This window comes from Acinonyx jubatus, chromosome C1, assembly GCF_027475565.1.
Source record: "Acinonyx jubatus isolate Ajub_Pintada_27869175 chromosome C1, VMU_Ajub_asm_v1.0, whole genome shotgun sequence".
NCBI lineage: Eukaryota > Metazoa > Chordata > Mammalia > Carnivora > Felidae > Acinonyx > Acinonyx jubatus.
Window position 1 is genome coordinate 3915140 of NC_069381.1, and position 27809 is coordinate 3942948.

Genomic DNA, 27809 nt, shown 5'->3' on the forward strand with positions numbered 1-27809 from the left:
AATCTTCCCGACTTGGGGCGCCTGGGTGGCGCAGTCGGTTAAGCGTCCGACTTCAGCCAGGTCACGATCTCGCGGTCCATGAGTTCGAGCCCCGCGTCGGGCTCTGGGCTGATGGCTCAGAGCCTGGAGCCTGCTTCCGATTCTGTGTCTCCCTCTCTCTCTGCCCCTCCCCCATTCATGCTCTGTCTCTCTCTGTCCCAAAAATAAATAAACGTTGAAAAAAAAAATTCAAAAAAAAAAAAATCTTCCCGACTGCAATGATAACCAGAGGACTCCAATTTCTGGCGACACGGCAGGCCTTCAGTAACACAAAACCCTCTTATAAACACCCGGAAATGTCAGGCAAAATCTATCACCTTGGAAAAAACACAACAGTGAGCTCACAAGAAGCAAAGGAAACCGTTGGCGCCATAAACGAAGAGAAACTCGAACTTGAGAAGCACAAGGCGTGGGATGAGCAGGTGCCGGGAGGAGGCCCGGGGGGTTTGGGTTACGTCTCCACACCCAGACCCGGAGGATGAGGCGGCAAAAGCCGCGAAGACCCAGGAACCGGAACCCAACACCCTCTCACGACACCCTCCAACTGCCACACACTCAGCAAAAGAGAGAAAGTTCCGTCCGGCGCCCCACGGCCGAGCGGAGGAAGCCTGGCTCCAGCATGGACTCTAGAGGCAGAAAGTCTCCGGGAAGAGACCCAAACCCAACACAAAGTCCGTGCAGACCGTGGAACCCGAGCTGTGTGGCCCAGCACAGACCGTGCCCTAAAGACTGGTCCCATGGGGCGCCTGGGTGGCGCAGTCGGTTGAGCGTCCGACTTCAGCTCAGGTCACGATCTCGCGGTCCGTGAGTTTGAGCCCCGCGTCGGGCTCTGGGCTGATGGCTCGGAGCCTGGAGCCTGCTTCCGATTCTGTGTCTCCTTCTCCCTCTGCCCCTCCCCCCTCCATGCTCTGTCTCTCTCTGTCTCAAAAATAAATAAACGTTAAAAAAAAAAAATTGTTTTAAAAGACTGGTCCCAGACCAGCCAGGCCACCAGCAAGACCACGGGGCCCGGGGCTTCTGGAAATAAAGCAGGGACATTCCTGCTTACTCAGGTGACCCAGGATCCCCATGAGCAGAAAGATGTACCCACCCAAATCCAGAGATCCACCACAGAGAGAGAGAGAGAGAAAGAGAGACAAAAGTGATGAGCATCCATAATAAAGTCCAAAAAATAAAGGGAAATTGGAAAAAGCCAGATGAAACTTCTAGAAATTAAATACATGGTCATGGGGCCCCTGGGTGGCTCAGTCTGGCAACTGTCTGACTTCGGCTCAGGTCATGATCTCACGGTTCACGAGTTTGAGCCCTGAGTCAGGCTCTCTGCTGTCAGTATAGAGCCTGCTACGGAGCCTCTGTCTCCCTCCCTCTCTGCCCCTCCTCTGCTCATGTGCGTGCACTCTCTCGCTCTCTCTCGCTCTCGCTCTCTCTCTCAAAATAAATAAACATAAAAAATTAAAATTAAACATTTTCACTGCAGAAATCTGAGATGTCCTCCAAGGCTTCTGGGCCCTAGAGTGGGAGCAGAGCTTGTGATGAGGCCCAGGTGACCTTAAAAGACGGAAATTATTGGGGTGGGCCTGACCTCATCATACCAGCCCTTTAAAAAGCAGGCTTTCTCCAACCAGTCACAGAAAAGGACATCATAGATTTGAAGCAGGAGGGGGACTCAGCACACAAGTGCTATTTTGGAGCTTGAAGATGAAGCGGGCCCGGTGGAAAGGAATGTGGGCAGCCTCTAGGTGCAGAGAACGGCCATCTGACAGCCAGCAAGGAAACGGGGCCTCGGTCCCCCACCCCCAAGGAGCTGACAAAAGCCAACAACAAGAATGGGCTTGGAAGCAGATTTTTCCCCTAAGCTGCCAGTCGGGAACTCGGGAACTCGGCCCAGCCAACACCTTGATGTCAGTCTTTCAAGACTCTCGGCAGGGAATCCAGCCACACCGACCCAGACTTCTGACCCCCAGAACCGTGGGCTTGTAAAATGGGTGTTGCTTTAAGAACTGAGGTTGTAGGGGCGCCTGGGTGGCTCAGTCGGTTGAGCGTCCGACTTCAGCTCAGGTCATGATCTCACGGTTTGTGGGTTCGAGCCCCACATCGGGCTCTCTGCTGACGGCTCGGAGCCTGGAGCCTGCTTCGGATTCTGTGTCTCCCTCTCTCTCTCTGCCCCTCCCCTGCTCATGCTCTGTCTCTCTCTGTCTCTAAAAAATAAGTGTTAAAAAAAAAAAAAAAAAAGAACTGAGGTTGTAATCATCTGTTTCATAGCCACAGAGAATAGTACAAATGGGTGGTATAAAGAAACAAAACAGTATAAAGCAAACAGTATAAAGAAAGAGGCGGAGGGGCGCCTGGGTGGCGCAGTCGGTTAAGCGTCCGACTTCAACCAGGTCACGATCTCGCGGTCCGTGAGTTCGAGCCCCGCGTCGGGCTTTGGGCTGACGGCTCAGAGCCTGGAGCCTGTTTCCGATTCTGTGTCTCCCTCTCTCTCTGCCCCTCCCCCGCTCATGCTCTGTCTCTCTCTGTCCCAAAAATAAATAAACGTTGAAAAAAAAAAAATTAAAAAAAAAAAAAAAAGAAAGAGGCGGAAGCTAGATCTAAAGATGACTCAAAAAGCATTGCAGAGAGGGGCGCCTGGGTGGCTCAGTCAGTTAAGTGTCTGACTTTGGCTCAGGTCATGATCTCCTGGTTCTTGAGTTCGAGTCCCATGTTGGGCTCTCTGCTGTCAGTGCAGAGCCTGCTTTGGATCCTCTCTCTCCCTCTCTCTCTGCCCCTCCCCGGCTCGCTCTCTCTCTCTCTCTCTCTCTCTCTCTCTCTCAAAAATAAATAAACTTAAAAAAAAAAATGAAAAAGGCTTGCAGAGAGACAAAGAAGTGAAAGATACACCAGCCCCTGTTTCTGGTTAACCTTGTATCTGCTTTCTTTTCCTCATCGCGCTTGGGATCTGCTGTTGAACAAGACGTATTTCTGTTTCCTGCTGGCGGCCTGCCTCCCCCACTGGAATGCAATTCCACGTGAAGGTTTTGGCTATTCCGGTTTCTTGCTTGTGTCCCCAGTACTCAGGACGGCACCCAACACACCAGCAGGCCTTCAGTACATGTTTCTTGGATGAATGAAAGAATCCGTGAGTAGCAGGAATGCCAAGAGAAAATAAACATGATAGGGACAAAGGCAATCCTCAAAGAGAGAATGACTGAGAACTTGCTCATGATCAATGAGAGACACAATACTTAGCTTTAAGAATCACAGTCGGTCACAAGCAAGGTAAATAAAAATTTCATCGTAGGGAAAACGCACATGGATATCTTTTCCTTTTTTGTTTTTAAGTAGTCTTCATGCACAGCATGGAGCCCAATGCGGGGCTTAAACCCACAAGCCTGAGATCGGGACCTGGGCTGAGATCAAGAGTTGGACGGATGCTTCACCAACTGAGCCATCCAGGCGCCCCCACAAACGGAGCATCTTAAAAGGGGTCTTTCCGCGTTAGGAAAGTCAGAAGAGGCAGGTTTCCGACAAAGGAGCAACCGTTACCCTGAGAGCAGCCTTCTCAGCACAGTGGAAACCAAAACACACAGGGAATAAACATCTTCAAAGCACTGAGGGGAAAACCCCTCTCCCGTCTTGTGCTTTGTTAACTATTATTCAAGAGTAAAGGAGAAAACAACACGCAATGAGAGAATTTTCCGTGCACAGAAATCTGCTGAAGGCACCATTAAAGGGGGTACTTTAGGAAGAAAGACATTGAACGAAGCAATGATGAACGAGGAAGCAAACATAAAACTGCTAAGAATGGTCAGGTCTAAATAAAGATTAAACATTTAGAAACAAGGGGCGCCTGGGTGGCTCACTCAGTTAAGTGTCCGGCTCTTGATTTCGGCTCAGGTCATGATCTCAAGGTTTGTGGGTTCGAAACCTGCGTTGGGCTCTGAGCTGACAGTATGGAGCTTGTTTGGGATTCTTTCTCTCTCCCTCTCTCTCTCTCTGCCCTTCTCTTTCTCTGTCTCTCAAAATAAAATAAGCTTTTAAAAAAAAAAAGATTTAGAAAGAAGCACCATAACAAATTTGGGAAATTAAAACACGTTGAAACTAAAACACTGAGCAGCAGCACGTTGAAGATGTTAAGGGAGCAGAACTGTCCCCCATCCTTCTCTTATTCAGGAGGGATACATGTTAACAGCTTAAGAGTATCAAATAGGATTGACCATACACTTTCCGAAGGAGCTGAGGGAGGCAATAAAAAGAAAATTTAATCCATCCAAGAGACAATAGGAAAGGAGAAAAATAAAAAAAAAGGCAAGGGTAATATAAAGCACAAAATAAGAGAGTAGAAATCCCTGCAAATATCTAGCTACTACACTAAATGAAAAGACATCAAACTTGCCAGCTAAAAGACAGAGATTCCGTAACTGGACTTAAAATAACAAATCCCTCTGTACACTCTTTATAAGACATAGTTACGCCAATCACACGTAAAGGAAACAAACTTTTTAAAGTGAAAGAATGGAAGAAGATGCTTGCCAATCACACATATGATACGATATATGTATGTGTAAGGAACTCCTAGAACTCAGTAATAAAAAAAACAACCCAATTAAAGATCTGAGCAGACATTTCTCCAACAAAGATATACAAATGGCCAATCAGCACATGAAGAGAAACTCAACATCTTTATGCATAAGAGAAATACAAATCAAGACCACTTGAGATACCACTTCTCACCCTCTAGGATGACCATAATCAAAAGACAAGCAGGGCTCCTGGCTGGCTTGGATGGTGGAGTATTGCGACTTTTGATCTCAGGATTGTGAGTTCGAGCCCCACGTTGGGTGTAGAGATTACTTAAAAATAAAATCTTAAAAAATACACATTAAGGGGCGCCTGGGTGGCTCAGTCGGTTAAGCGGCCGACTTTGGCTCAGGTCATGATCTCGTGGTTCATGCGTTTGAGCCCTGTGTCAAGCTCTGTGCTGACAGCTCAGAGCCTGGAGCCTGTTTCAGATTCTGTGTCTCCCTCTCTCTGACCCTCCCCCGTTCATGCTCTGTCTCTCTCTGTCTCAAAAATAAATAAACGTTAAAAAAAAATTTTTTTTTAATACACATTAAAAAAAAAACACAAGCGTGGTCAAAGACACGGAGAAACTGGAACCCTCAGACATTGCTGATGGGAATGCAAAACGGTGCAGCCACTGGAGAAAACAATCTGGCATTTCCTCAAAATAGTAAACACGGAGTTACCATACAATCCAGCAATCTCACCCCTAGGTATATACCCAAGAGAATGGAAACCTACGTCCACACAAAAAACTACAGAGATGTTCACAGCAGCCAAAGACTGAAAACAGCCCAAGCGCCCATCAACTGATGACAATCCAAGGCAGCGTATTTCTACAACAGGATGTTATCCAGCCATAAAAAGGAGTGACGTGCTGATCCACGCCACAAGATAAATGAACCTCAAAAACATTGTGCTGAGTAAGAGAAGCCAGACACAGAAGGGCATCCGTTTTATGATTCCATTTACCTGAAGTGTCCAGAACAGACAAATCCACAGAGACAGAAAGTACATTTAGTGATTGCCGGGGGTTAAGGAGAGAAGGAAACGGGTAGTAAATGCTAATGGACATGGGGTTTCTTTTTGGAGTGATGAAAATATTCTAAAAATTAATGGCGCTGATGGTTGCAAAACTCTACGAATATGCCAAAAATCACTGACTTGTACACTGTAAGTGGGTAAACTGTACCTATGTGATTACATCGTGCGAAGAGTGTGCATGTATACGTGTATTTTTTGAAGTGAAAGTACAGAAAACCATATACACCAAATACATTCTGAACAAAAGTACGATCCATCCAAATCAGCTTAAATACACCTTAAGGCAAAAAGTATCAGGAGAGATAAAAGGATCATATAAGAGGCACACTTCACCAGAAAGATATAAAAACCCTAAACCGATATGCATCTGTCAACCCAGTCTCAAATGATACGAGGCAAACTCGGGCCTTACAAGGCAAAAGGGACTGACCCACAATCGTAGTGAGATTTTAACACAAGTCTCTCAGACGTGACGGATTAAAGCAAACCAAAACTGAGTAAGGATGTAAGGAGTTTGAGGGGGCACCTGGGGGGCTCAGTCAGATGAGCATCCAACTCTTGATCTCGGCTCAGGTCATGATTTTACAGCTCGAGCCCCACGTCCGGCTCCGGGCTGGCATCACAGAGCCTGTGTGCAATTCTCTGTCTCTCTCTGATCCTCCCCTACTCGCTCCCGCTCTCTCTCAAGTAAATAAATAAACAAACAAAAATTTGAACAACATAATGACCTAACACGTATGTTCAGAACCTCACACCCAGTAATGAAGAGAATATGCATTCTTTCCAGGCACACGTGACCACTTCCAAATCTGACCATATTAAGCCCAAAAGCAGGTTTCATGAACATAATGTAGAAACAATATCACACGGACCCACGTGCCCCAACCACGATACAACGGAGTTAGAAATCACTAATAAAAAGACAGCCCAGTAACCCCCAAACTCTGCTTGGTAGGGAAAGCTAAGTCCACTATAGAGACCCGAGCCCCTGGCTCTCTCCTCCTGCGGATCCTGTCGTGGTAGGACAGAGTCTGCCGCTCGGCCAGGGAGAGCCAGCGCGGAGCATAGCTTGGCGGGAGCCAGAGACTGCATTGGCAGAGGTGGGGGACCGTGGGAAGCCTCACCTTTTGGCGGCTGCTCTGGGGACGGCGGGGCCTTCTCTGCGTCCTCCAGTCGCTCCTGGCCATCTGAGTTCTCATGCTTGTCCTCGCCCTCCACTCTGTCCAGGGCAGTTGGCAGGGCCTGGGGAGGACAGGCCAGGGATGCTTCAGGGCCTGAGGCCTCAACAGCATGGAGGGCAGAGGACAGGCACTCGGCTGGGAATCCACTCCCTCCTCGTTCCCGTCCGTGCTCCCAAACTGCTCCCCCCGGACCCAGAAGCCCAAGCGTGGAGCCAGAAGGTCTGGGTTTCAGCTGTCCAAGCAAGGGCTGAAAAGGTCCCTAGACCCAACCCCCACCCCGTACCCACCAGGGGCCCAGGCACCAGCATCCTCCACACCTGGATTTCTGGGGGCTTCTTTGGCTTCTGCACCCCCAGCTCCTTCTCATCCATGTAGCCCAGCTGGGCTTCCATTTTGTCTGAAAGATCAAAGGGAAGAGGTGAGACGGTGGGCTTGGGCGTGCAAGGGGTGAAAGGCAGGAAATGGGGTGTCACAGGGGAGAGCTAGGCTGGCCTTCAGGAGGCTCCTCTGGGCCTGGCCCCTCCAGAAGAAGGACAGGTGAACCAGGTGAGCCAGAGACCTCAAGCCAGGCCTGCAGACATGGGGATCCTTGGAGGACCTTGGGCCCAGTGAGGCCCAAGCCACAGGCTGATGGCACAGGGCTGCCCATGGCAGGGAGGGGAGGTTGGCGGAGGCCGGCCTAGGAGCCGGGACAGCTGGATGTGCTTCCCGCCTTCAGGCTGGCTGACAGGCTGTGTGCCTCCCCTTACTGAGCCAATTCCTGACACCCTGCCCAGTGCTCAGAGCAGCCCTGGGAGGTGTCCACTGTCCGGTCCCACATCACAAGGGAGAAAACGGGGCTCACATAGGACCAGGTGTGTCCACCTCCAGAGGGCACACTTTTGCGCAGGAGCAGGATAGATGTCCTTGGAGGCACTGAGCCTCTCAGGGATTCACGCCTCACCCGGGCATAGGTAGGTCAGAACGGGGCCTTCGAGGTCCAACGGAGGGAAGACGACACTTTGCCCAAATAAACACATGGGTCACCAAAAGACACTCAAAGACAGACAATTAACGAGGAACAAAAGATCTGAAAAGACATTTCGCCAAAGACACGCGAATGGCCCAGAAGCACGTGAAAAGATTCTCAACGTCTTCAGCCGTCAGAGAGACACAAATCAAAACCACGGGAGACACCACTTGGTATCCACTGGGACAGCCATAAGCAAAAAGTCAGAAAACAAATGTTCGGGGAGGGGGTGGGGAAACCGGGAAGCATCACACGTTGCTGGTGAGAACGTCAAATGGCGTGGCCACTCTGAAAACGTCCAGCAGTTCCTCAGAATGTTAGGCCACGTGATCCAGCAGTGCCACTCCTAGCCACGCTCACAGCCACGTGACTCATGGCACCCCCCCACCTTATTCACGATGGCCCCAAATCCACCAGCTGACGGCCGAGCAAACAGAAACACGGCACATCCCACACAATGGGATATCACTCGGCCAAAAACAGGAAGGAAGCGGGACACGCCCTACAACGTGGATGAACCTCAGAAACACGCTAGACCGGGGCGCCTGGGGGGCTCAGTCGGTGAAGCGTCCGACTTCGGCTCAGGTCACAGTCTCGCAGTTCGTGGGTTTGAGCCCCGCGTCAGTCTCTGTGCTGACAGCTCGGAGCCTGGAGCCCGCTTCGGATTCTGTGTCTCCCTGTCTCTCTGCCCATCCCCCGCTGGCACTCTTTCTCTCTCGCTCCCAAATATTAAATAAACATTAAAAAATTAAAAAAATAAAAAACATGCTAGAGAATGAAGCCAGACACAAAAGGCCAGATGTTATGTGGCTTCACGTACATGGAACGTCCAGAACAGACAAATGCACAGAGTAGATTAGTGGTTGCCAGGGGCTCGGGGGAGAAAGAGTAAGGAATGACTGGTAACGAGTACGTGATTCTCACAGGGGGATGAAAATGCTCTAGAATTAGAGGCAACTCACCCCTGTGAACACACGAGAAACTACCGAATAGTAAGATTTGCAAGGACTGAACGTTGTGGTGAGTAAATAGCCATTAAAAAGATAACCTCTCAGGACAGCGACATTTCTGCAGGCAGAAGCTTGCAGCAAGGGAAGGGAGGCTGTCCGTCCTGGGTTGTGCAGAGGACCCGGCGTCTCCCGGGGCCTTGCCACCTCCCGTGACCCAGGTGCCCTCCCCCGCACATCGGAGCCCAGACCTGGCAGGCCCAGTGGGGCCGGCAGGAGGTGGGCAGGGCTGGCGGGCACTGGCGTGTTGGGGTCCGAGGAGATGACTTCGCTTGGCTTCTTGCCCTCGGGCCCCTCGGGGATCAAGTCCGGGGTGCTGTACTTCCCGTTAACGTGTTCAAACTCCTGAACCTGAGGAGGAGACAGGGAAGGAGAGAGGGAAGTGATCTCAGCCCAGAGCTAAGGGCCTCAGGGTGGCTGGAGGGACAGGGGGTGTCCCGGGCTTGGGATGAATGCCACCTCCCCACCGAGGCTGGCCAAGCCGAATGCACTTCTGACCACAAACCTCTACGCCAGGCCCCACCCCCACCCCAGTGTGTGCTCTGCCCCTTGACCTACCGTCCCCACCTCCAGCCTCCCCACCCCCGCCCAGAGAGGCATTCAGAGGGGTCCCTCTAGCCTGACTCAGTGCCCGGAGCCAGGCACCTGCCCTCTGCCCGCTGACCCCCAGAGGGCACACAAGGGCCATGGGGGGGGCCGCCAGGAAAGGCCCAGGCAAGGCTTACTCACCCACCTTCTTCCTAACTAGTGACATGACCCCGATGCGGGTAAGCACGTGCTGCCTTGAGAGGCCCTCACGGGGCACGCCGTCCGCGAAGGTCTCTGCACCGTCCGCCCCCGGCTCACACAGGTGCCGCATGAAGAGGGACACATAGGCTCTGGGGTGGGGGGGACTGGGGCTCAGGGAGTGAGGGGCCAGCAAGGACCCTCGGAGAGGGCTGGCAGGACCCCCAGGCAACCCCCTGGCTGGAGCCATCATCCATCAACTGCCTCCCAGTCAGGCCTGCTGGGTCAGGCCCCTAGGGAAGGACTGGGGGCGGGGGGCCCAGAAGGGAGCCCCCCCATGACAGCCCTTGCCCTGGATCTGGTCTAGCAGAGGCGGCTGCTCAGGGTTTTCTGCACCTGAGCCCTGCCCACCCAAAGGCCAGACAACAGGAATCCTCCAGACAGTAAGCCAGGGCGGGAACACAAACACAGCCCGGTGGGCAGGTGCCCTCAGTGGAGCCTGCCCGCTCTGGGGTGGGCAGCCACGCCCCGGGCCACCACCTCAGCCCCTTTACCTAAACTCCTTCTCGCTCTTCCCTCGAAGGTCCCGCACCAGCCAGTGGGAGTTGAAGGCGTCCTGGGGGGGCATGCCCCAGCGCATGATGGCGTTCAGAAAGGCCTTCCGCTGCCGGGCGTTGAAGCCCAGCACCTGGGCAGGCGGGGAGTGGGGTGGAGGAGCAGAGAACTCAGGGATGGGCAGAGAGGCGGACGGAGGGGAGAAGCTGGGAGAAACACAGAGGAGGCAGGACCCGGAGACCCAGGGATCTGTCCTGGCCCCACCTCTACTTGGCTGTGATGCTGGGCAGGCCCCTCGCCCCCCCCCCCCCAGCCTCTATCCTACTCCACACCCCCAGAGGTGCAGCAGGGATGAGCTCTTTGTTCTGAGGAGGGGGGAAAGGGAGCTGGGAAAGTGGAGTGCAGGCGGGCCCCACCTCGATATTGCCACCCACACGGGCGAGAAGAGGTGGCAGGGGCTTGTCCCTGTCGCTTTTCAGCTGCCTCCTGGATTGTCGCCGTCCACCTGGGAAGCAGACCCACCACGACACCTCACCGGAGCCCGGGGTGTCCCAACCCCCCGCATCCCTTCCAGCAACTCACCCCAGGACAGAAGAACCCCTCAGGACATCCTCCAAAGGATGGACAACTGTCCTGGTGTCCCCAGGGGACCCCAGGCTGACCAGCAGCTCCCTGACAAGTGTCTGGGCCCCAGTCCAGGGTCACCAGTCCTGAGACTCACTCTGCCCTTCTGGCCTTTCCTCAAAGTCCTCGTCCTCGTCCTCGGAGCCGATGGAATATTCGGACTGGTTATCCGAGAGCTCGTCCTGCCACTCTGTGAGGGGCCACGTGCAGAGGCACAGAGTGAGCCCCCCCACGCCCAGGGCCATGCCAAGCCCCCAAAACCCAGCCCAGGGATGAGGGACAACGAAACGAGCACGGTGTACTTCCTGGGAGCTCACTGAACCCCAACAGCCCTGCACTGTATCCTAAGGCATGACACCATCATCATCCCTCTCTCACAGATGCAGAAACTGAGGCTTCCCCAAGGCCACACCAGGAGCAGTGGTGAAGTCACTGGACCCCTAGCCACCAAGCTCCCCAAACAGCCGGCACCCACCCCTGCTCCCAGCCCTCTTTCTCCAAGCCCCCCCCCCCCGGCCAGCCCTCTGACCGCGGGCTTCTTGCCCGCCTGGGGCCACGCACCCTGGTCCTCCTGGGAGGCGTCGTTGTAGTTGACCTGCTTGCGGATGCGCTTGCCCTTGCCCAGATTGCGGGCCAGGTCCTCCTGCTGCTGCTCGTAGTGGTGCCGAAGCAGCTTCTCCCAGTAGTCGGGGTCCACGTTCTCCTCCTGCTTGATGATCTCCCGCTCCACCTCCTCCTGGACACCGACGCAGGGCCCGTGAGGGCAGGCCCCGCAGGTGCAGGCCCCGGATGCTCGGAGGTGGAGCCAACAGCTACCCCCGGGAGCCTCCCAGCGGCCTCCGCCACTCCTCACCCTCCAAGAGGGCTCTTCATCCAAGAGCCCAAGATGAATCGGAAAGCCTGCCTACTCCAGGAAGCCACCTTGATCACCCCAGCCCCAACAGGTCTTCCTCCTGCCCCTGACAGTCATTCGTTCGTTCGTTCGTTCGTTCATTCATTCATTCACTCCAAAAGTATTTCCTGGCCGTGTGCCAGGCACTGGGGTACAGAAGTGAATAAGCCGCAGCCTTGCCCTCAGGAGGCTCCTGGTTCCTGAAGGATAATTAGCACCCAGGGTCTGCATGGAGGGTGATGGGAGTTGAGGAGGAAGCGGAGAAGGAGGAAGCGGAGACGCCACCCAGGAGAGACCCCAGGATTAAAAGTTTGCTGTGAGAGAAGGGCCGCCGCGGCGGGGGCGGGGCCGCGGGGCCGCGGCGGCCGCGAGCTTACCACGCCATCCTCCTCGCGCACCACGTACTGCGCCACCTTGAAGGAGCTCAGGTATTCGTTCATATTCTGCAGCTCCGTGTCGTCCGTGGCGTCCTGGTTTCTGTCCAGCAGCTTGGAGATGGCCGCATCGTCATAGTGGATCACACTGCTGTCCTCCACGTCCTTGTTGTCGCCTGGGAGCAGACAGGGTGCAGAGTGAAGGGACAGATGGGGTGCCCAGGTCCAAGTGTGGGGACCCCACAGGAACAGACTCCCGACCATGGCCCTTCCCACCCTCCAGCAGGGGCGGCAGCAGAGGGGCATGGTGATCAGAGAGCGGAACCTGCACCGTATCAGCGCGGCTGCCTGCCCACCGGACAGTCTGCGGGCACCCAAGTGAGGGGCCAGTGGGGGCGAGCACGGGAGCCCGACAAAACACAGAAAGGGGTGGCGGGGCGAAACCCTTCCTCTCCAGGGACACCCCTCGAAACACAAGAGGAGCTGGGAGCTAGGCTGACTTAGCCCCTACCTGGCGGGGTACTGCCATGCTTTTTCTTGGCGCTGGCAGCCAGGGCTCCCCCTTTAGAGGACTGGACATCCGGGATGGGCGTGACAGGCCTCTGGCCCTGAGACATCATGCCTGTAGGACAGAGTCAGAGGGGTTGCAGGGCTGGGGGGCAACCCCTAGCCCCAGTGCCTAGAGACGCCGCCCTGAACCTACCCTCCGTGGCCAAGAGACGGGGGCAGAGGAGAAAGGCTGTGGGCCCCGGGGCCGGATGGAGCATCACCCCCACCCACCAGCCGCCCTAGACGCCCACCCTCCACGTCGTCCTTGAAGAGCTCCTCGGTGCCGAACTTGAGAATGTCGTCCAGCTCCTGCTTGGTCATGGAGCCAGACTTGGAACCGAGGCCAGGCCGCACCACCAGGTGGGTGAGCATCATCTTGCGCTTGGCCACCTGCGTGATGCGCTCCTCCACCGAGGCCCGAGTCACAAAGCGGTAGATCATTACCTTCTTGTTCTGTCCAATGCGGTGGGCGCGGCTGAAGGCCTGGGGGCAAGCCGCAGCTCAGTGCTGGGGGTTCAGCCAAGGGCGGGGGGGGGGGGGGGGGGGGAGCGGGGGGTGTGGCGCAGGGCCGGGCGCCGCAAGGTGGGAGGGGCGTGCACGCGTGCTCAGGGGCATGTTCTGCATGGGGCTGTGCTGGCTTCCTGACCGTGGGTGGTCTCGGGCGGGCCTGGGCGCCCGCACAGGTGGAACTAGGCATAACTGCAGGTGGGCAGGGGTGTGTGCAGGGGCGGCGGAGCCAGTGTGTGCCCCTGAGAAAGCCACACGGGGCTCTGACGGCAGTCCTGGGGAGGTGGGGTGGCACCTCCCTTGAAGCGAGCCGCTGGTGACCGCAGGAGCTCCTGTTGGAGACACTCGGCCACCCTGGGAGGGCAGCAAGGCCAGGAAGCTGCCCAGTGGTATGAGGACGTGCCCGAGGCTCTGTGCATCAGGCGTCTGCGTGAGGCGACCCTAGCGTGACTATCTGTGTGGGTGACTCTGCTTGGGCGCACACACATGTGAGTGAGACATGAGTTTGTGTGTGCCCCTAACAGTATGTACTCAGTGTGTCCATCCCTGCCCCAGGTGGCCAGGGACAAGAGCGTGTGTCTTCGTTCCCACACCCCTACCCCCTCAGCCCTTCCGTCCTTCCTCACCAACCCCACCTGCCCCTCCTCCATCTCTTCTCCCACAGGCTGGTCCCCCCAGTATTTCCTTGGTTTCCCCCCCAAATTGCCCCCCGTCTGGGTCCCAGGACTCCCTCCTTTTGACTCCCCCCATGGGCTTGATCCTAAGAGTGATGGGACAGACTAAGAGTTATCAGCCACACAGACTGCTGTGTGTCCTTGGGCACATTGCCTGCCCTCTCTGGGCATTTCCTCTTTTGTACAGTGAGGAAGCTGGAGGGGCAGGGCATAGCCTCCACTCACCTCCCAGGTCCCCTCTTGGGGCTAGGATTCCATGAGGGTGGCCCAGGGGGAGGTGACACCCGGACACAGAGTCTGAGGGGGAGGGGTGGAAAGCCCACAGAACCAGTGGTGGCAAGGGGGCTCTCTGACAGGGTTGCGGTGTCAGGGCCACAGACCTGGATGTCATTGTGTGGATTCCAGTCCGAGTCGTAGATGATGACCGTGTCTGCTGTAGCCAGGTTGATGCCCAGGCCACCCGCCCGGGTCGAGAGGAGGAAGCAGAACTGCTGGGCCCCGGGGGCTGAGGAAGAGAGGCAGGTGTCCAGTGGGGTCAGCGAGGGGCTGCCCAGAGAGGTGAGGGTGGGCACAGGTGGACAGCAGATAGGAGGGCTGGAGAGGACGGGAGAGGGGGAGGGGAGTGCTGGGACACCGTGGCCCCATCACAGATGACATCAGCCGCAGCTGTGTTCAGGGTAAGCCTGAGGAGGCCCAGGGCCCAGGGTGGGGACAGAGCAGCCCCCTTGAGCCCCACTCAGCCCCCAGCTGTGCTCTGAGTCCTGACTCTACAGGAGGGAGCCAGAGCGAGAAGGAAGTTATGTTCAAAGCCTAGATGAGCAAAGACCAAACTACAGGGCCCCGGCCACCCCACCGGGCAGCTCCCACTGTCGCAGGACAGCTGGTTCTCAGGCCCACCTGAGCCCTTCATAAGTGACGGGGTCTGACCTGTGCGCCCAAGAGAGCTGCAAACAGGTTCCCGATCCTCCCGGGGCCTCGGCCACTCCCACCTCCGTCTAGATCTTGCAACTCTGGACTTGCTTCACCTCAAACACGAGTGGACAACAGGAACCCCTCCCCTGGGCGATCGGGCGGTGGGGCCCCAGCCCTGTTTTGAGGGTGGAGGCCAGCAGAAAGCCACAAGCCCCAGGGAAACAGCTCATCATCACTGCTGCAAACCTTGCCACTATAAAGGGACACTGGGTCACCTGACCTCTCCCCCACTCCGGAGGTCTCCTTCACTGCCCAGCAAGCTCCGGTCTCTCCTTCCCGGGCCAGGAAGAGAGTACATTGAGTTTGGATGCGTAGGGCTCTGCTTCTTCCTCTCTGTCGCTAGGAAGCAGCCCGCAGGGAGCAGGCACTCGGCTCCACCCCTCCCGCGGTCTGTTTTCGGGTGGCAGCTTCTGTCCCACACTGCTGGTAACCGGTGGCTTATCTGGGGTATCAGAAGCCCACAGGTGCCAGCCAGACCCTCAGCCCCAGCTTCATTTAGTAACAGAGGTGGTAATTTCCTCTCTTTCTCCTGGTCTGGGTCTCAGTTCCAAGCAGGTGTTCCCTACTGGGCCCTCAGCACCCCACGCAGCCCCCAGAGGTTCCATGGAATTCATTCCTTTTAGCATTTAAAAGGGACAGCTGTTAGGACTTAGACACCAATCTGCTTTCTGCAGCCACGTGAGGGGAAACTAATCTGAACATCAGTCGGGTGGCCTGGCTGAGACCCCAGCCTGGGAGGAAGGGCAGATATAGGGTCCCAGTCAAGAATGCATGGGTAAGGCAGGGTACCGTTGAATCTGTCGATCGCCTCTTGTCGGAGGCCCCCAGTGATGCCACCATCAATCCGCTCATACTTGTAGCCCTCATACTCCAGGAAGTCCTCCAGAAGGTCCAACATCTTCGTCATCTGCAGGGGACATGATACGCCTGAGGGGCTGCCCCAGAGCAAGGAACCCCATGGGGCCACGGACACGGTCCCCAAGAGTTTGGGGAAGACACAGCTGCCTGTTGAGTGGGGAGAGAGGTGGGACCCAGGCAGACCTGACTCGGGGCTCTCTGGAGAAGAATGCAGCCTCCAGCCTTGACCCCCAGAGTCACTGCATCACCCACACCAGCCCCACAGCCATCTGTCTAAAGCACAGCTCTGAGCAGCCCTGCCCTTACCTCACAGCACAAAATCCCAGCTCCTCACCCTGGCATTCTATATGGGCTTCATGTCTCAATGCTTCCATCATACCCTCAGCTACCCCAAATGACCTGGCCTCTCCTCCTGGAAAGCCCACCCCCTTACTGCCTAGGGAACTCAAACAGCACCTCTTCTGTGAGGTTTTCCCTGATTTCACTGCTCCCTATAAGAAGAGAATAGCAGTCCCTTCTGGGCTCCCATTACACCGTGTATCTCCCTTCATTCTTAAGAGATAGTTGAGCTGGATATAAAATGATCCATTCCCACAGGATACTGAAGATTTTACGACTGCCTCCTGCCACCTGTTGTTGCCGATGAGAAGCCTAAGGACAGTCTGATCATCATTCCTTTGTAGGTACTAGGTCTGAAGTGCTGTGATTTCCCTGTAAGGCGCCTAGGGATTCATTTCTTTATATTTATCCTGCTTGGTACTCCAGAGTACGTTTCAGATCTGAGACCTCACGTCTTCCCCCAGGTCTGCAAACTCTCACGGATTCCAGCTTCTTCGCCATTTTCTCTATTTCTTCCTCTGCAACTCCTGTTAGATGATTATTGGAGCCTCTCAAGGTGTCCTTCGTGCACTTTCTCCTTTCTGATCTTTGTGTCTCTCTGCTCCATTCTGGGGAGATTCTCAGCACCAGGTCCCATTCATCAGCATTGCCCTCACCAGTGCTGAGAGTTTATCCAAGGTGTTGAAATGTTTTATTTTAGTTCCATGCAGACCCTTTTCCTATCCAATTATTCTTGTTCATTTCTTCCTGCTTGTGCTTAACTGATTTCTTCTTGATTTATGGGTTGTTACTCCATTAATTTTGGGGATCCTAAACATGCTTGTCTGAAGTCTTTTTCAGGCTTTTCTATTATTCTTTTCGTTTGGAGTGTACGTACTGTTTTGTGGGATGTCCTAATATCCGGTTTTGTCATGAGGTTTGGAAGTGGGGTTTGTGGGCCCGTTTTAGGTGCTCTGTCTCCGTCCCTTTCCCTCTGTGCCCATTTCTAGGAGTTGCGCAGTCCCCTCTCTTTGGTCCCAGAATCGTATCTTATGTTGGCAGGGGGTTGGGGGCATTGTGGGTCCAGTCTCCAAGCCAGTCCACAGTGCCAGGCTTGGTCAGATTTCCCCAACGTCTCTGGGCCTCCTGCAGGCCCATGGTGGGGTCAGGGCTGCAGGCAGGAGCCGAGGTCACCAGCTGACTTCAGTACACAGAAGAGCCACATCCTCCTCTCTGGCTTTGAGCAAGGGGCCTGGCTCCGTCCCAGAATACAGGAGCATTTTTAGCACCAGGACCCGCAGGACCATTGCTGACTCCCATCACAAAGACGACCCCGGAACTAAATGTCTCTTTACGTCCGTTGCCCACATCCGTCTCCCACACTAGACTGGGCGTGTCTCAAGGACAGGGACTGGCCCCGTGCCTCCCACAGAGCCTGACAGAGGGCAGATGCAACCAGAGGGGTGAGGGAACAAGGGGTGCACAGACCAGCAGACCCCCGAGGCTGCACAGCCTGCCTCTGACCACCCAAGAGGCAGTGGTACGAGCGCCATTTCAGGAGGAGCTGCCCCCGTACAGGCTCTGCCCAAACCAGCCTCAGGGCCTGCCTGTGACAAGTCAGGCTGCAGGGGTGAGGGCCAGGGGCTGTCGTCCCAGCCTGGACACCGGGGAAGGCTCCGCGGCTTGGGGCGGGGCAGGCCAGAAGGGGCAGGTGGCGGGGAAGACGCTGGGCTTTATGGCCAACATGCCCTGAGCTCCTGGAGCTTGGCACCCAGCCAGCTTTCTGGGCTGTGCCCGGCCAGGGCGCACACGAACAACCTCTGACGTGCAGTCCACCGGGAAAGAGCACCAGGCCTGGAGGGCCACCAGCAGGCGGCGCCCTCAGCTGGCAGGGGTGCCCTCTGCAGGATGTGGAGTGGGGGCTGCGGGGGGGAAGCAGGGAGGTCAGCTCACCTGGGAGAAAATGAGCACGCGGTGCCCTTCATCCCTCAGTTTCTTGAGCATCTTCTGTAGCAGCATGAGCTTGCCCGAGGACTTGACCAGGGAGCTGCCGTCATAGGAGCCATTGGGCAAGACGGGGGCCTCCTGTAGACACGGCAGAAGGTGGGGCATTGGGGGGCTTCCCGGGTCGGACCGGGCAGACAGGCCACTCATCCCACGGGGCCCCTCCGGGCACACGGCACTCCCAGGCAGAGCCCTCCGTCTCCCCCTGCTGGCACTCCACCAGGACACCGGGGACATCAGCCAACAGGCGATGACAGGGTCTTAAGCTAAGCCGGCCTTCCCAGAAGGAATTATGCCTGGTCTCTGTGGTCACGGTAGGGCGCATCCTGGCAAGGCCAAGCCCTGAACCCCAGCTGGGCAGGACGTCAGCCCATGGGCCCTGCCGTGCCAGGGAGGTGAGAGAGATCTGGGGGGCAGATCACCCACAGCACGGCCCCCCATGGCTCCCTCTGCACGTGTCTGGCTGTCTGGGGGCAGGAGGCAGACACCGTAGAGGGTTTCAGCAAGAACCAGAACAGTAGTGACGGTGACAAGAACGGCCGTGCCGGGCTCTCTCTGAGGACACTTTCTCACCCGGCCCTCACCCTTTCAGGCGGATGCTGTTACTGTCCCATTTTATAGAAGATAAAGCTGAGGCTCGGAGCAGGACCACTGGCTTTCCTGAGACCACAGGGTTGGAGCTGGTGCCTGACCTGGGTCCAGTCTCTCACTTCAGGACTACCTGGGGCCCCCGGTGACCGAGCACAGCCAGATAAGCCTGGGGTGCCCTGATGCCCCCCACTGCTTTGTGGGCACAAGGAGGGGTCAAGGGAAGGAGAGGGCCTGCCTGAGCAATGGACGGAGGTAAGTTTTCAGAAACCGGGTGTAACGGGGCCACATCACCTGTAAGTCCACACGTGCGGGGAGGGCTGGGGGGCTGAGGGTGCCACGGCAGCCACGGACAGGCACCGCAACGGGCAAAGGGAACCTACCGCGGCAGCCTCGGGCCCTTACCGTGACGGTCACGGGCACCCACTACAGCGGCCACAGGGCGGCCATGGGGACCTACCACAGCAGCCACGGGGAAGAGGTAGGGGTGGTTGCAACACTTCTTCAGGTCCATCATGATGTTGAGCAGCGACACCTGGTTCCCGCCCCCCTTGGAGTTCAGTGCCTCGAAGTTCCGCGTGAGGATGAACTTGTAGTACTTCCTGCAGCAGGGCGAGGAGGAAAGGCAGGCTGGACACCAGGGCCACCCCGACCTCTAAGAGGACACTCTCTGCTCTGCAGGGAGACGGGGCTGCCAGCTTACAGAGACCAGAGGAGCCCTGCTGGGTGAAGCCCCAGGCCCCGAGCCACCCAGCAAGTTACTGAGGACATTGAAAAGCCTCAGGCAGCCCCAACCCAGGCCAGTGAAAGAGATCAAAGAAGGAAGCGTGTGCAAAAGGTGAGTCAAGGGGTCAGCGGGGGGATGGGCGGGGGGGGGAGCAGGGGTGTGGGGCGCAGACCTTCCCATCACCCGGGGAAGCGTTGCTGGAAGGCTCAGTCAGACCTTCTGGGAGAAGGCAAGCCCAGGGGGCGTGAGGCAGGGCGCTCTGTGGCGGGGCCCCAGAGGGCGGAGCGTCCACTCACTTCTGCATCTGGCTCAGCTCCACGCGAACGATCAGCTCGGTCTTGGCCGGCATGTTCTTGAACACATCGGCCTTGAGCCGCCTCAGCATGTGCGGCCCCAGCAGGTCATGGAGCTTTTTGATCTGGTCTTCCTTGGAGATATCGGCAAACTCCTCCAGGAAGCCTTCCAGATTGCTGCGAGAGAGAACCAGGATCAGAGCCAGGAGCAGGGGACTGGAACAGGCCAAAGCCCTCTGGAGAAGAAGCCAGGATTGGGGTGGGGGACCAGAGGGTCAAGGGCAGGCCGGTTAGCTGGTGGGCCTGGGAGCCTTAGCCCTGCCCTAAGTGTCCCTTCAGTGTCCACCTACGCCCGTGTCCCCACCCCTCCAGTATAGCTCGGCCACATAGGAGAACGTCCTCTCCTCAAAGCTGTCCTGGAAACAAAGTCTCTAGGACTTTTACCCCTGTTACAGAAAAGGAAACTGAGGCTGATGGGGGACCAAGGTTGTATGGTCCAGCCTGCCCTCCAATCTGTATCTCCTGATTCTGAAGTCAGCACCCTCCACCCTGAACCCCCCATTCTGAGCCGGGGAATGGGGTAGGTGAAGGCAAGGAGGCCGGGGAAGGAGAGCCCAGGCCCCCCACTGGCAGGGGCTCCGTGTTCGCCCCATATCCACCACCACCCCCAGCCTTCTGCCCTCATCACTGTCACCCAGGTGGTCACTTAGGTGCTAGTGGAGGGGAAGGAATGAGGCAGGGCATGGGGGGCAAGGACAGCAGCCCCAGAGGATGCCCCAGGGGTCTCCTGGGGCAGAGCCGGGGAACAGTCACGGTATTCGGGGCAGCTCACGTCCACTGAGCACCCTGCACACGCCAGGGCCGCGGCCCCTCCCGCACAGGTCATTTGGGGCAGGCTGCTGCTAATGCTCCCATTTTACTGACTAGGAAGCTGAGCTCCAGCTCGCACTGAACTGGTCTTCCCTGGCTGCCCGCCAGCCTGCCTCCCCGGCCACACCCCCTGGCTCACTTGAACCTCTCTGGAGTCAGGAAGTTGAGGAGATGGAAAAGCTCCTCCAGGTTGTTCTGAAGCGGGGTCCCCGTCAGCAGCAGCTTGTAATCGATCTTGTAGCTGTTCAAGACCCTGAAGAACTTCGGGGAGGAGGCGGCCAGTTAGGGGGAGCGGGGCGGCCAGCCGGCACCCCTCCCCACCCCACCCCTCTACCGGGGTGGAAGGGGTGGCTCCAGGGGCCAGCAGCCAGCACCGCCTACCTTGGACTGGTTGTTCTTGAGCCGGTGGGCCTCGTCCACCACAAGGCAGGCCCACTCGATGGAGCCCAGGATGGCCTGGTCGATGGTGATGAGCTCGTAGGAGGTGAGCAGGACGTGGAATTTGATCTGCACTTCTTTCTGGAGGGGAAGAGGAGTGTCTGGGAGGGGAGCAGGTGGGGTCTCCAGAGATAAGGAGACGTGGAGGAGGGGTGGACAGGACTCCAGAGGGCCCAGGGAGGCTCTGGGACTGACAGGAAGGGCCGCGGGGGCAAGACCCCTCATCCTGGCAAGCCCCCTCATCCTCACAAGCCGCCCCCCCCACGCTGTCATTGTCCCCATTTACAGCTCACAGGATCTCAGGCTGGTCCCCAAGACCAATGGATGGCAGAACCAGGATTCGCACAGGGAGGTGATCCCTGCACGTGTGGTTAAATGCTCTGCCGTCGCTGATTTGAGATTCTTTTTTGTCTTTTAAGTTTTATTTTATTTTTGAGAAAGAGAGTGGGGGGAGGGCAGAGAGAGAGGGGGGCCAGGAGGATCCGAAGCGGGCTCTACACGGACAGCAGCCAGCCTGACGCAGGGCTCAAACTGTCAAACCGAGAAACCATGACCTGAGCCGAAGTTCAACCGACTGAGCCACCCAGGTGCCCCCACGGACTTGAAATTCTTGATAATTACGTTGTTGAATTTGTGTTTTGTAAGAGGAGATCTATGGAATGATGCAGGCCCCAGCTTCCCTGTCCCCACCCAGCAAACACCAACGCCTCACACCCTTGTGGGGGCCAAGCCCGGGCATGGGGGGCATTCACCCTGAGAGTAGCCCCGTGCTGAGGAAACAGGACATTAAATAGCCAATAAAAACCACCACCCACAGGTCGAGAGACTACTAAAAAAAGGAAAACGCTGTTTCTTGCATTTGAACCAGGGGCCCTGCGTCTTCAGTCTCCACTGGGCCCCACAAAGGAGGTAGCCAGTCCTGGCCAATCCAAGCCCGGATCTCCCAGCGACCGACGTCCCTTGTGAAGGGGCCAGAGAGGGGCAGAGGGGCGTCTCATTGCACGGGCTCTGCCTGCAGGTGGCCCCTGGGTTTGCACCCGGCCCTACCCTTTCCAGCTAGACCCAAGTCAAGCTAATTAGCCTCCTGAGCCTCAGTATCCCCTTTGGTAAAAAAAAAAAAAAAAGGAGAGATCCTGTCTGCGTGAGGAACGCCATGAGAATCCAGAGGGCAAAAGCTGTCCCTTAAAATAATTAAACGCACATGGAATCACTACAGGATCCAAGTATTCTGCTTCTGGATACAGACCCAAAGGCCGAACAGAAGTGAAGCAGGGACTCGGAGTAAATGTCAGCACATCCATGTTTATAGCATTTTCACAAGAGCCAAAAGGTGGAAACCACCCAAGGGTCTGGATGGGTGAATGAAAAAGGAAACGCAGTTCACCAATGGAGTCCTATTCGGTCTAAGAAGAGACGACACTCCAGGGGTGCCTGGGTGGCTCAGTCACTTTAGTGTCCGACCCTTGATCTTGCCTCAGACCATGATCTCACAGTTCATGGAATTAAGCCCCGAATTGGGCTCTTCGCTGACAGTGCAGAGCCTGCTTGGGATTCTCTCCCTCTCTCTCTCTGCCCCTCCCCTGCTCACGCACACGCGCGTTCTCTCTCTCTCTCTCTCTCTCTCTCTCTCTCTCTCAAAATAAATAAACACTAAAAAAAAGAAGAAGAAGAAGAAGGGAGAACATTCTGACCCATGTTACGACAAGGGTGAGATTGAGGGCACTTTGCTAAGTGAGATAAGCCAGTCACAAAAAAAGCATACACTGTGCTAGTCTACGCAAATGAGGCACTGATCGGTAATCACGGGGCGGGTGCCAGGGGCTGGCGGAGTTACTGCTTGATGGCGACCGAGTTTTGGTTCTGCAAGAGGAGAAAGTTCTGGAGACGAATAATGGGGGATGGTTGCCCGATGGTGGAGGATACTCGGTGCCCCTGAACCGCACGCTTCAAAATGGTCACAACGGTAAATTTTATGTCTGTGTATTTTAGCACAATTTGTTTTAAGCAGGCTCCGTGCCCGGCATGGAGCCCAATGTGGGGCTTAAACTCACAACCCTGAGATCAAGACCCGAGCTGAGATCAAAAGTCGGACGCTTAACCAACTGAGCCAGCCAGGCGCCCCCCACGATTTTAAAAACTAAAGTAAAAGAGGTGAGTCTATAGAGTGCCCAGCACGGCACAGGACCCCAGTGTGAGCTCAGGAGAAGTTTTCTGTGACTAATTGGCCCACAGGCCCATCATCTGAGTCATCCCCTCATTCAGCAAATAGTTACTGGGCATCCCCTGGGGCCACAGAGGCTCCAAGATGCTGCAGCAAGCTGGGGTAAGAACCCCCCCCCCCAGGATCCTGGGAGGGGAGCCCCAGCCCCCAGCGTAAGTGCTGAGATTCGTTGAGGGCCTCCCATGCACCAGGCACTGTTCTGAGTGCTCTGGGGGAGTCTGGGGACCAGAGGCATCCACACCTCCTGGGACTTCGTCGGAAATGCGGAGTCTCAGGCCCCACCCCAGAGCTGCTGGATCAGAACCCGCCCTTCAGCAAGAGCCCTGGTGACCCGTGGGCACAATCAAGTGGGACAGACCATGCCTGGCTCACTCGGTCGCCCCTCCATGACCCTGCAGGGTCCGTGAGCTCATTCTGCTGAGAAGAATCTGAGGCACAGAGAGGTCGCCCAGCTGGTGTACTAGGTGGAATTGTGTTCCCCCCAAAATCCGTGTCCACCCAGCACCTCGGAATGTGGCCCTTCCAGGAACTAGGGTCTTTGCAGGTGTGATTAGTTGTGAGCCAAGCTGTGAGCCAAGGAACGCCAACAGCCGCCAGAAGCCAGAGGAGGCAGGAAGGACCCTCCCCTGGTGCCCTCAGAGGCACGTGGCCCTGCTGACACCTCGACCCCAGATTCCGAGCCTCTGGAACCAGGAGAAAGTAAGTCTGTTGTCAGCCGCCCGGCTTGTGGTGCTTTGTGACAGCAGCCGCAAGACGCGGGTAACTCTGCCTGCAGAGAAGCCCTTTGCTGGCCACAGGCCTCCAAAGGAGCTGAGGGACCCCCGCCAGAACGCAGGGCCCCTGCGGCCCCAGCGACAGACCCAGAGCCTCTCTGGGGTCCTCCCCGCGGATGAGGGGCGCTCACCTTCATGCGGAACACCTTCTTTCCACTCCGAATGGCGTTGTCCTCGAAAGAAAACTCATTTTCCCGGATCACGGAGCGGCTCTCCTTGTCCCCCGTGTAGGTGACCACGTAGAAGTCGGGCGCCCACATCTCAAACTCCCGCTCCCAGTTGATGATCGTGGACAGGGGCGCGCTGACCAGGTAGGGCCCCTTGGAGTGCCCCTGGGGACGGAGAGAGACAGAAGCAGTGAGGCTGCCCACGCCACCCCGGCCAGCACCGGCCACCACTCCCGGGCCCCTGCCCCGGCCCGCGCACCTCCTTGTACAGGGAGTAGAGGAAGACGATGGTCTGCACAGTCTTGCCCAGGCCCATCTCGTCGGCCAGGATGGTGTCTGTGCCCTGGGCCCAGGAAAAGCGCAGCCAGTTGAGGCCCTCCAGCTGGTACGGGTGCAGTGTGCCACCCGTGGAGTCAATGTACCAAGGCTGCTTGTCAAACTTGACCGTGGGCTGCAGGGGAGGCAGAGGTTCAGATACACCCTGAATCCTGGGCACCGGAGCCCACCCCAGGGCCTTTGCACACACCATTCCTTCTACCTGGAATACCCTCCCCACTCTCTCATCCCTGCTAACTTATTTATCCTTCATGTTTTGGCTGGAACGCCTCTTCCTTCAAGAAGCCCTCCCTGACTCCCACTCTGGCTCGGGTGTTCCCCTGTCCTCCTGCAGCAGCCCTGTACTTCTGCTATCGGGGCAGTTTCCTGATGGCTGGATTCTCTGACTTTGAGCCCAGGTTGTGGTCGCCACACTTAATCCTGTACGCCATTGCTTCCTCTGAGCCCCACATAGTACCTGGGCTGCGGTGGGCACTCAGTCAATATGTGTTTGGTGCGTGCCTGAGGTGCTCCATCCACTCGATCCTAAACATCACCCTCTGTCTCTTTTATCCTACAGCTCAGAGCCGCCTCCCTCATGAAGTCCTCCAGATGGACCAGGCCCGTTTGCCTTTCCCTGGCATCCCACCGTCCCAGGTCAAACCCCTATGTTCTGTGTGTTCACGCCACAGGCCCCTGGGAGATGGGCACTTTTTGAAATGGGGCGAGAGTCCTTGTTCCCACAGGGCCAGCAGCTGGCAGACACCCCAGGGAAGTTTGCTAAAGGAATAAAGGTCAACCCTTCCCCTCCCTGATGGGCTCAAAGCTGGGGGTGGGGCAAGTTGGGGGTCTCCTCTCCCTGAACAGGTAAGAAAGGTGTATAATTACCATGTCAGCTTAAAGCTGACTTAAATGCTTGGAATTAGCTCACCTAAAGTAATGTAAATTTGTGTGCTGAGCAGGGACTATTTGCCCCCCACCCCCTCCCGGTTGTTGTGCACAGATAACCCACGGTGCAAATCTCACAGGAAGCCGTCTCTGTCCCGGGGGGGGGGGGGGGGGGGTGGGGCTGCACAGGCTGGGGGACCTGGGCGGTCCTGGGTCTTGATCACCTTGTCCCGCCTCTGCAGGACGGGCCATCGTCTGTGGCCACGCCCGGGGTGGCGGGCCTGGGCAACCCCACCCCGTCACCCGCCTCCCTGCTCACATCCACGATGGGTGTGTCTGGCGGCTTCTGTTTATCCTCCTTTGGCTTCTTGCCCTTCTTGACCAGCCTCTTGGGCAGCCTGGCATCCTCACCCAGCATCAGCTCCCTGCGGAAGAGGGGGGTGCAGATGGGCAAAGCTCCAGCCCGCCGGAGGCCACAGCCCGGGGACAGCCCGGCGGCCAGCCCACCTGTGACCCCAGTAGGCCTGCTTCAGGTTGTCGTAGTAGGGGATGTCGATGTCGTCGATCTCCCAGGTGCACTGGTCATAGGGCAGGTCTTTCCACTTGATCAGGTAGTGCACGTCCCCCTTTTTGTCGAAGCTGCAACACAGCACACGGGTGGTGGGGGAGGGGCGGGCCACCGGGCCTGTGGCCTCGGGAGAGTCCAGGAGGGCTCTCTCAGGATGCAGACTCCGCCGCGCCCGCGCCTGCAGTCCCCTGACATCCTGGGCCCAGCAGGGAGGGCAGAGCACCAGGGCTGTGACTCCAGAGAGGTGAAGCAGCTTGCCTGAGGCCACACGGCTGGTGACAGGGAGGAGGGCGCGGGCTGAGTGGCAGAGCCGGAGAGGGAGAGGTGGGAGGGCACGCTCACGGAGGAGCAAAGAGCCAGCCACATTTCCATCCTCCCGTCACAGTGACGAATCCCATCCGGGCCGGGGGTGTGGACACCGGAATTCGGCATTTCTGAGTTGGGCAGGCCTCTCCCCTGACCACAGGCCTTTGTTTTCTAACTTAAAAAAAAAAAAAACTTCAAAGGACCAGAGCCATGCCCATCCTGGTCCCATCTCTGCAAAGTAAACAAGGGCTGATTCCCGCGGGTGCAAGTGGGATGACCTCTTCCGAAGACCCCTGGGGACGCAGGGACCTGGTGACCAAGCCAGCAGCACAGAAGGGCTGTGCCAGGGAAGCACCTTACACCAGCTTGACTCCGGCTGCTGGGAGGGTCCTAGAGGCCTGCCACCCAACTGAGCTGAGCGGGCAGCCAGGCTTGGGGAGTGCAGCGGGGTGGGGGAGCCTCGGCCCCCCAAAAAGGCTGTGGCTGCAACTAGCCTGGGAACCATTAAGAGAAAGTCCAGTCCCCGGGCACCATGGAAACTGATATTTTTGAAAATAAATAATTAGCTGTTACTCAGGCGTGGGGTAATAAATGTGGGGAAAAGTCATCAGCCCTGCCTTGGAGACAGGGAGCAAGATTGTCATTTATGCTTTTAAAATACAATTTAAGGGGCACCTGGGTGGCTCAGTCGGTTGAGCGACCGACTTGATTTCGGCTTGGTTCATGATCTCAAGGTCATGGGATCGAGCCCCGCGTCTGTTTGGGATTCTCTCTCTCCCCCTCTCTCTGCCCCTCTTCCCCTCAAAATAAGTAAATAAACTTTAAAAAATAAATGAATAAAATGCAATTTAATAAAGGCAAAAACCCGTGGGTCAGTTCAGTGGGGGGCTCAGGTTCGCATAGTAACTAACCCTCTCTTTAAGAGCTGTTCTCAGTGAGGGCTGGGGATGGGAAGAGGCGGGCGGCTCCTCCAGGCAGGGCTTCCCCTCTCACTGAAGGCTGCACTCGCAGCCCCGGCATGCTCGTCCGGCCCTCACAACAGCCCTGCGGGGTACTCTCCAGATCCTACTTCACATGAGAAACACGGGGCACACAGCCCAGAAAATGGGGAGCCAGGATTAGAATCTGGGTCTGGCTCTGGTTCTTAACCTCTGCAGTACCCAACTCCCGCTTCTCAGGACGCCTGTGGTTGGCTGGGCCCTAAGCCCCTCCAGGGCAGAGCCCATCAGGTGGACGCAGGGAGGCAAGGGCAAGGCTTTGACCCCCACCCTGCGCCCACCTGTCGGCCACTGCCAGTTCTCAAGCACCTGAGCTCAGGACTCACAAGAGCTCCCACTGGCTCTGCAAACCAAAGCCAAACTCAGGGGGTCCACAGGCTTCCCGCCCTGATCTCTTTGTCCAAATTTCTGCAGCCTCCGATCGCTGTCCCTGGGGGATTTCCAGACCATTCAACAGAGGTTGGAATAGTGGCCAAGACAGCAAGCCCTCCCGTCAAAACTCACCAGGTTCAAATCCCAGCTCCACCCCCTCTAGGCTGTGTGACTTCGGGCAGGTAACTTAACCTTGCTGTGCCTACTCACACATCCATAACAGAGAGAGAGAAATAAAACGCCTGTCTCTCGGGTAGATAGCGCTCAGCTGTGTTAGCTGCTGTTATAAAGGAAGATCACACGTGTATACGCCCCCACACTCAGGCCACCTCGGTCCCCAGGACCCTACCCCAGGTACCAAGCACAGCTCTGGCAGAAGCCCAGGAGCACAAGCATCCTGACCCAATGAC

General features: G+C 56.7%; 1 protein-coding gene across 4 annotated transcripts in view; it reads right to left on the reverse strand.

Moving 5' to 3' along the window:
* Positions 1–27809, reverse strand: part of CHD5 (chromodomain helicase DNA binding protein 5) — a 63029-nt gene that overhangs the window by 10238 nt on the left and 24982 nt on the right. For all 4 annotated transcript variants that reach the window (XM_027060598.2, XM_027060597.2, XM_027060596.2 and 1 more), the window contains exons 12-33: positions 25663–25794; positions 25475–25580; positions 24212–24403; positions 23917–24117; positions 20735–20872; positions 20493–20614; positions 19487–19660; positions 18924–19065; positions 17825–17956; positions 15485–15602; positions 14104–14228; positions 12794–13025; positions 12505–12615; positions 11997–12169; positions 11289–11463; positions 10825–10917; positions 10520–10608; positions 10103–10236; positions 9556–9700; positions 9014–9173; positions 7124–7203; positions 6750–6867 (exon numbers count right to left, since the gene is read on the reverse strand). In XM_027060598.2, coding sequence (XP_026916399.1) covers positions 6750–6867; positions 7124–7203; positions 9014–9173; positions 9556–9700; positions 10103–10236; positions 10520–10608; positions 10825–10917; positions 11289–11463; positions 11997–12169; positions 12505–12615; positions 12794–13025; positions 14104–14228; positions 15485–15602; positions 17825–17956; positions 18924–19065; positions 19487–19660; positions 20493–20614; positions 20735–20872; positions 23917–24117; positions 24212–24403; positions 25475–25580; positions 25663–25794 — 3092 coding nt within the window. The remainder of the gene's footprint in view (positions 1–6749; positions 6868–7123; positions 7204–9013; positions 9174–9555; positions 9701–10102; positions 10237–10519; positions 10609–10824; positions 10918–11288; positions 11464–11996; positions 12170–12504; positions 12616–12793; positions 13026–14103; positions 14229–15484; positions 15603–17824; positions 17957–18923; positions 19066–19486; positions 19661–20492; positions 20615–20734; positions 20873–23916; positions 24118–24211; positions 24404–25474; positions 25581–25662; positions 25795–27809) is intronic.